This window comes from Zosterops lateralis (assembly GCF_965231275.1).
Source record: "Zosterops lateralis genome assembly, chromosome: 31".
Taxonomy (NCBI): Eukaryota; Metazoa; Chordata; class Aves; order Passeriformes; family Zosteropidae; genus Zosterops; species Zosterops lateralis.
In genome coordinates, this window is record NC_139791.1 from 2,708,808 (window position 1) to 2,717,182 (window position 8,375).

An 8,375-nucleotide genomic window follows, 5' to 3' on the forward strand; every position below is an offset into this window, starting at 1 on the left:
AGACTGAGAATAGCAGGGGAGAGCCCTGGGAGGGATTGAAGGGTGGTTTCAGAGATGGTGGATCCTTTTGACATATGAGAGAACAGCCAGAGAAAGAAAAACTTAATGCAAAGCACAGCTGGGGAGGGACAAGACTGAACACAGGAAGAGAGGAATTTCTCTCCCAGGGCAGGGCTGTGGTGCAACACATTCACCCAAAAGGAGCCTGGAGCAGCCCAAGGTTCTGTGTGGCAAGGCAGAGGCAGGCAGGACACAGAGCTGTCAGCAAAGGAAGGGCCCAGCCAGGTGGGGCAGCTGGGGGATGACGACAGCCTGCAGGGACAGAGGCGCAGGGCATGGACACCGTAGGACAGCCTGGGCTGCACAGGGCACAGGGATGGGCAGCAGCTGCAAGGCCCTGACACAGCCAACTCCTGCAGCACTTGGGCCATGGCTGCTGGGCCTGGGCCTGAGCCATCAGCAGGAGACAAGTGACCCTTGCAGCCCTGGGGCCTCATTGCCTCCTTGGCCCTGCTCAGCAGCCTGGCAGGGGCCGCCCCATGGTGCTGCCCTTGGCATTGCACATCCCCACATCCCAGTGGCCTGGGAAGAGCCCTGAGCACTGAGGGAGGGACAGGATGTGCCTTGTCAGGGGCTGGGGCTCAGGCCTTGGCCCTTTGCATTTCTGAAATACATCCAGGTTTCCTCAGCATCAGAGACACATTTGCTTTGTTTGTCCGCACCTGTCATCACTGCCTGCAGTGTTCTGCTCTAATTGGAACCTGGGGACACTTTCTCAGAGGGACTTATTAAAACTTCAAGAAACTTCGGAGTTTCTTATTTGACTTTGAGTTCCTGAGAAGCTTTTTCAACATTCTCTGAGGAACTGGGTCTGATGTAAACAACACCAAAGCCCCAAGAGACTCATTAAGGTCTTTGTGCTTTTATCTTGCTGCTGAGCTGGGTTGGGCTCCTGGAGAAGAGGAAGATCCTGACAATCAAGAGGAGTTTTAAAAAGACATTTCTCCTCAGGAGCAGCTCCTCTCCCAGCCCAGCAGGGCTGAGGGCACTGCCTGCAGATATCTGTGAGGACTGAAGCAAACAGGGACTTAAAGAAACTGGAAGGACAATTCTGTGATTATTCATGGAGAAATCTTCACGCCTTCTGACACAGTAAGTCTGTGGCTGCAGGGATCTCCTAAAGCTGAGCCAGGACAGGACTGACAGCACTGTAAGGATGGCTCTGCTGCCCTTTCTGCTTTGGGGGAGGATGTGCTCCAGAGCGGGGCTGCCCTGGGCACCGTCAGAGGGACAGGGCAGGACGGCTCCTGCTGCCAGGAACGGCTGCAGGGGCTGAGGCTGGGGCTGCAGCCAGGGCTGCCCAGGGCTGTGGTGCAGAGCAGGTGCTGCAGCCCTGAGGGCTCTTGGCCAGGCCAGGGCATCTGCCACCTGCCAGGGGCAGCTCTCAGCCTTCCTGGGAGCTCCCCATGGACTGTGGGGAGAATTTGGAGGTGCAAGGAGTGACCCCCATCAGGGCAGATTCCTCCTGCTGTGGAGTTGGTGCTGCATGGCCAGGGCTGCTCTCAGCTTTCTTCTAAAGGAAAGGGAAAGGGGCTGTCAGTGTTGTCTGTGTCACTGAGACTCCTGCACTGTCACCCTGGGGATCAGCAGATCTGCCTCAGATCTCCCTCAGAAAGTGCCTCCTCACCCTCCTCTGCCTACAGACAGCACCAGCAGCACCTTGGCTTGCAGCATCTCTGTTTGTCTGAGCTGCCCTTAAGGCCCTGGTGCGAGGGAGATGCCCCTGGGCAGTGGCCTGTGCTGGGAGGGGTGTGCAGGGCAGAGCTGAGCCCCCAGGGCTGGGCTGGGCTCTGGGAGCACTGGCAGGGACAAGGCTTGGATAGGGAGAAACAGCTCCCAGTAGGCACAACTCCAGGCAGCAGAGAGCCAGACCAGCCTTGGATATCCCTCTCTATCCAGCTCCTAAGGGAAAGAGGGAAGAGTTTGGAGGGATTGACTTTGAAACTAGAGCCTTTTAAAAGTCCAAGTTATTTTTAAAGCACACTTACCTGTGATGAACCTGAAAAAAAGGAGGTTAAAAGAACGAAGCTGAGCTGTGTGGGACCATCATATCTGACTGCACTGGGGCACAGGGAGTTTTATTCTTCCTCTAGGCTGCTCAGTTTAGGGTGAGAGAAATGCTAAAGATGAGGCAGTAACTCACCACCAAAAACCTAATCTGAAAAAATGTTTTTCATTAAGTTCCCCCAGAGGAAGAGAAATAGTTTTGAGAAGATTCCTAATAAAATTGTACAGGATTGACTCAAGGAAATCTGTCCCAGCTTGTAAATGTCTTCTTTAAGCAGATCACAATGCTCAGAGTGAAGAAATGTCCAACAGCAGCTCCATCAGCCACTTCCTCCTGCTGCCATTGGCAGACACGCGGCAGCTGCAGCTCCTGCACTTCTGCCTCTTCCTGGGCATCTCCCTGGCTGCCCTCCTGGGCAACGGCCTCATCATCAGTGCCGTGGCCTGCAGCCACCACCTGCACAGCCCCATGTTCTTCTTCCTGCTCCACCTGGCCCTCACCGACCTGGGCTCCATCCTCACCACTGTCCCCAAAGCCATGCACAATTCCCTCTGGGACACCAGGAATATCTCCTACACAGGATGTGCTGCACAGGTGTTTTTGATTTTCTTCTTCCTGGGGTCAGAGTATTTCCTGCTGACCATCATGTGCTACGACCGCTACGTGTCCATCTGCAAACCCCTGCACTACGAGACCCTCCTGGGCAGCAGAGCTTGTGCCCACATGGCAGCAGCTGCCTGGGCCAGTGCCTTTCTCAATGCTCTGCTGCACACAGCCAATACATTTTCCCTGCCCCTGTGCCATGGCAATGCCCTGGGCCAGTTCTTCTGTGAAATCCCACAGATCCTCAAGCTTTCCTGCTCCAAATCCTACCTCAGGGAACTTGGCCTTCTTTCGTTTTCTATCTGTTTATGTATTGGCTGTTTTGTGTTCATTGTTTTCTCCTATGTGCAGATCTTCAGGGCTGTGCTGAGGATCCCCTCTGAGCAGGGACGGCACAAAGCCTTTTCCACCTGCCTCCCTCACCTGGCTGTGGTCTCCCTGTTTGTCAGCACTGCAGCATTTGCCTACTTGAAGCCCTCCTCCATCTCCTCCCCATCCCTGGATCTGGCCCTGTCAGTTCTGTACTCGGTGGTGCCTCCAGCCCTGAACCCCCTGATCTACAGCCTGAGGAACCAGGAGCTCAAGGCTGCAGTGTGGACACTGATCACTGGACAGTTTCAGAAACATTAAACCGCTGGACAATTTCTGCAATTCACTTTTAATAAAAGTCATCTTTGATGCTTCTTGTTGGTTTCATTTTAAAGGTTTACCTTGTATGACTTTTTAAATATTGCCTACAATTTAAGGTCATGGTTTGTGTGATTTTGTTTCTGTCCACCTTTGCTGTGGCCCCAGACTGTGTCAATGAGGAGCTGTGCTCTCAGTGGCTCTAAATGAACTCAATGATCTCCCAGCAGAGTTTTCTGCAGAGATACCCTTTTTGATCCCTTCTCTGGGGCTGCAGCAGCAATGTCTGTGTGCAGAGCTGGGGGCAGATCAGGGCTGGCACAGCAGCTGTGCCCAGCAGCAGCAGCCCTTGGTGTTGCCAGTGCTGCTCCCGTGGCCCTGCCCTGCTGCCCTCCTGGCCCTGGTGTTGCTGTAGGGCCTGAGGGCTCTCGGGGCCGGGCACAGGGCTGGGGGTGGCAGTGCCGGGGCTGCAGCAGGGACAGGCCATGGGCACTGCTGGGGCAGCGCTGACGCCTCAGGGCAGGGCCTGGGGGCTCCAGGCTCCTTGCCCAGGCTCTCTCCAAAACACGTCCAGGCCAATGTTCAGCACAGAAAAGCCCCGTGAGCAGCCCCAGGGTGGCTGTGGGCAGGCTGGGGACAAACAGCATGGCTGGGGCTCTGCAAGGGCCCTGGGGGAGACAGGAAGGTGCAGCAGAGCAGGGGTTGATCCATCCCCACTGCGCTGGACACCCCAGGGCAGCATCCCAGAGCATCCTCATGCACCTGCCAACAACATCCCCCCTCTGCAGCCCTGGCCTCTCCCCCAGCTCACACAGGTGCTCCATCCTTGCAGGCACAGACAGGGCAGCACTGGCTCAGGAGCCCCTGTTTGCAGTGCCCAGAGCAGGCCTGAGCACCCCCATGGTGTTGGTGTGGGGAGATGAACGTGAGGGAGCACAAATGCCATCAGCCTCTGGGGCCAGGAAGGCCTGGGGGACAGGAGGGAAACTCTTCACTTTTGTTGTGGCCGGTGAGGTCACACAGAAAGTTTGTTCCCATGAGCTGTGAGTTTCCTTTCCCACTGCAGATGTTATTGCTCAGGGCCAGAGCTGCCTGGCAGCCACCCCCAAACTGCCCTGAGCGTTTCCTTTGCTCCATCTTTGCTTTCTTTCCTCTTTCCTGCCCTAGATTTTTCCCTGTTGCTCATCCCTGTCCCCTCCCCTGCAAACAGCCCATCCCCGTTTGCCCTTTCCTCTCTGGCCCCTCTCCCCATTTCAATTCCTAGATTTACACCATGGAAATGTCCCTTGGGGAGCAGGATCATCTTCCAAGTGCTTCAGGAATTGTCTGCAGGCTCCTGCAGTGCCTGGTGCTGTTCCCTTGCAGAGGCACCACAGGCCAGGGGGGCACATCTGGGCTGATGTGTCTGGCTGTGGGGCTCCCTGTTCTGGGCAATGAGGAGGGGCTGCAGAGGCTCTGCAGGGCTGACAGGATGGGCTTTGGGGCTGTGAGGAGAAGCTGAGGGACCTGGGCTGCGGCACCTTCTGAAGAGGAGGCCCAGGGCTCATCCTGCAACTGCTGCAAGGGTGGTTTCAGAGAATCACAGGATCAGCAAGGTTGGAAAAGACCTTGGAGATGATCAAGTCCAACCTGTGCCCTGACACCACCTTGTCTCCCCTGAGCCTCCTCTTCTCCAGGATAAACAACCCCAGCTCCCTCAGCCAATCCTCACAGGACTTGTGTTCCACACCCCTCACCAGCCTTCTTGCCCTTCTCTGGACACGTTCCAGCCCCTCCATGTCCTTCCTAAATTGGGGGCCCAGAACTGGACACAGCACTCCAGGTGCTGCCAGCCAGGGCTGAGCACAGAGGAAGAATCACTGCCCTGCTCCTGCTGGCCACACCATTCCTGATCCAGGCCAGGGGCCATTGGCCTTCTTGGCCACCTGGGCACACTGCTGCCTCATGTCCAGCCTGCTGTCCAGCACTGCCCCAGCTCCCTTTCTGCCTGGACACTCTCCAGCCACTCTGTCCCCAGCCTGGAGCACTGCAGGGGTTGTTGTGGCCAAAGGGCAGGATCCGGCCCTTGTTCTTGTTCAACCTCCCATGGTTGGATTTGGGCCCTGGATCCAGCCTGTCCAGGGCCCTGTGCACAGCCCTCCTACCCTCCAGCAGATCCACACTCACACCCAGCTTGGTGTCACCTGCAGATCTGCTGATGCTGGACTCAATCCCCTCATCCAGACCATCAATGCAGATCTTGAAATCCACTCTGGCTGGCTCTGATCCCTGGGCCATCCTGTGGCTGCCCTGTGATGGCACTCAAGGTGATCTGTTCCATAACCTCTCCAGGCACCCAGGTCAGGCTGACAGGCCTGGAGTTCCCCAGATCTTCCTTCCAGCCCTTCTTGGGGATGGGCTCCCATTGGCCCCTCCAGTCCTCTGGGACCTCCCTGGGGAGCCAGGACTGATGAGAAATGCTGGAGAGCAGCTTGGGGAGCTCATCCACCAGCTCCCTCCTGCCCCTAGGATGGATCCCATCTGGTCCCAGAGACACCTGTGAGCATCTGAGTGGCTCAGCAGGTCAGCAGCTGCTTCCTCCTGGATTACAGGGGGCCTCTTCTGCTCCCTGTGCCCATCTACCAGCTCAGGAGAGCACTTGTCCTGAGGGCAGCCTGTCTGTTGACAACTGAGGCAAAGAAGGGGTTAAGTACCTCAACCTTTTCCTCATTTTTGGTAACCATATCCCTCAAATAAGGAATGGAGTTGTCTTTGTCTCTCCTTATGCCATTAATGTATCCATAAAAACATTTTTGTTATCCTTCACGGAAGCAGACAGGTTAAGTTCTAATTGAGCTTTCATCCCTCTAATTTTCTTTCTGCATAATCTAACAACATCCTGAAACATTTCCTGAGTTCACTGTTCCTTTTTCCAAATGTGATGCACCATCTTTTAGTCCCCTGAATTCCCCCCAAAAACTCTGAAGAAAATGAAAATTAGAAGGCTCCTAAGTACATATATATTGAATTTAGAGTGTTAAAACCCTTCGTTATTGTATAATAGGTGTATTAATATTTTAAATGTTTATAATTTTAAATTGTAATGTAACAATGAGAAGCCACCTTGGTAAGCAAAAAGGGGGGGAGCTCTTTGAAAACCGCAGTCCCCCAAGCAGCCAAAGAAGAGAGAAGAAGCCCCCCACGCTTGCCAAACTACAGCAGCCCCCCCACAGACGCCGGAGCCGTGCTCCCACGACCACCGCCGCTCCAGCGTGGCTCTGCCGATGGGGGTGGCCGCCCGCGCTCCCACTACCACCACTGCTCCCGGCCCGCATGGAGAGCCCGCGTGGCCTCGTAGCTGCCGCCCCCTCCCCCCACAAGATCCCAGCCCACTCCCGCTCTGCGGCGTGGCCGGGACGTCCCGTCCCTGCTCTCCCGCTGCAAAACCCCTGGGCTGCCAAGCCAGCCTGACCCGCGCCACTCCCACCGGAGTAAAACTGAAAGTGAAAGTGCCCGCTGCGGCGGTGCAGGGAACCCCTGCTCCCAGTCCGGCCCGCTCCCAAAGCCCGACTCCCGCCGCCGGGGCGCTGCTGCCGGTGTGCCCCCCCCTCCCCCTAACAGAGTCGGCAAGAATCTGCCCCGGGCTGCCAGCCCGATCCCCCCACGGCACCCACTCACTGCTCCCACCACCGTCCCCAACAGGACCTCCTGCCGCCATGAAGTAGAGCAGCACCAATTGTGAAATAACCCCCTCCCAGAGTGACCCCGTGCCACCAATACGTAAATTAAAAATCCTGGTGTAACCTGGGACCCTTTTTAAAACCAAAAATCCCTATAAAAATAAATCAATGTAAAATTTAAACCCACAAAAGACAGTACTAAAGCGTGTATACCCTAAAGTATTAATGAACAATATTTTGTAACTCTCTGTAACCTAAAAAGTACCCAAGAAAAAGCAGAACCCCAAACCAACCCAACGAAAAGAAGAACTCCTTGGACCGCCCCGAGGAGGAGTTCCCGACTCTATAGCAACTTGAGCTGCAGAGCTGACCAAGATCCTCCTCCTCAAGGGTGAACCCGGAAGGTCTGCCCGTCCCTCGAGCCACCCTTGTAAGAGCTGATTAATAATAGAATTTTAAGGAGAAAAATATTATCTAGGCCCATTTTTAACAGCTCCATACCCAGTCAGTCTAGTCAATTTCCCTGCCAGCTACTTTTTGGCATACAGTTTAACTGTTCCTGCTCCTTCAAGATTTCTTTCTTGATGTGTGTCCATGCTTCCTGGACACCCTTGTTCTTACAGGCTATTTTCCTTAAAAAAAAATCAGTACCTGACTTGGCAATTGCCAAATTTGCATCCTGAATAGGACAAAGTCTTCTCTCTCTATGTCCAGTGTAGAAGTTTTGTTAATGCGCCTCGTTTTTTTCACAGAACATTTAAAAATTCAGTAATTGCATGGTCACTGTACCTCTGACAATCACTGATGTCCCACCAGCCCTTCTCTGTTTGTGAACAGCAGCAGAGCTTTCCTTGGCACTGGGAAGAGAAGGAAACCTCCCCAAAGTGCAGCTTGGAAGGTTCAGGCTGGAGCTGAGGAAAAAGAAAAGTCCCTGGCAGGGCAGAATTTTGGTGCAGGAGGTGTCCCAGCGTGAGGCTGGGCCATGGGCTGGCTCTGTGTGCCAGGAGCCGGCAGCGCTGGGTGCAGGGAGCCCAGGGAGGGCACAGAAATGCTGGGCTGAGAAATGCTGGGGGGACAGCGACATGGGCGTGTGCAGCCGGCCAGGGCACAGCAGCAGCAGCACAGGGGGCACAGCCTGCAGGACACATGGCCAAGGGCTGGGCAGGGCTGGCAGGGCCACAGGCAGCCAGGCCTTTGTCCCCTGGGCTCTGGCAGCGCCTCTGGAGGCCCCACAGGAGGAACTTTCCTTTCAGGGCCTGCACTTTGCTTCTGCCTGGCCCCTCCCTGAGGAGGCTGCCAGGGCTTGCAGCTTGAGGACATTTGTCCTTGCTGCCCCTGCCATCCCAGTGCCCCACCAAGAGCCCCGAGCCACCCGCGAGGGACAGGCCCTGCTGTCCCAGCCCTGGGCTCAGCCCTTG

General features: G+C 55.5%; 1 protein-coding gene across 1 annotated transcript; it reads left to right on the top strand.

The window, feature by feature from the left end:
* Positions 1 to 2,368: 2,368 nt before the first annotated feature.
* LOC310920661 (olfactory receptor 14J1-like) lies at positions 2,369 to 3,301 on the top strand (the record flags this gene model as incomplete). Its single annotated transcript, XM_083880723.1, has 1 exon — positions 2,369 to 3,301. One exon carries the CDS (start codon positions 2,369 to 2,371, stop codon positions 3,299 to 3,301), a length of 933 nt encoding a protein of 310 aa, XP_083736849.1.
* Between the last annotated feature and the right edge of the window lie 5,074 nt (positions 3,302 to 8,375).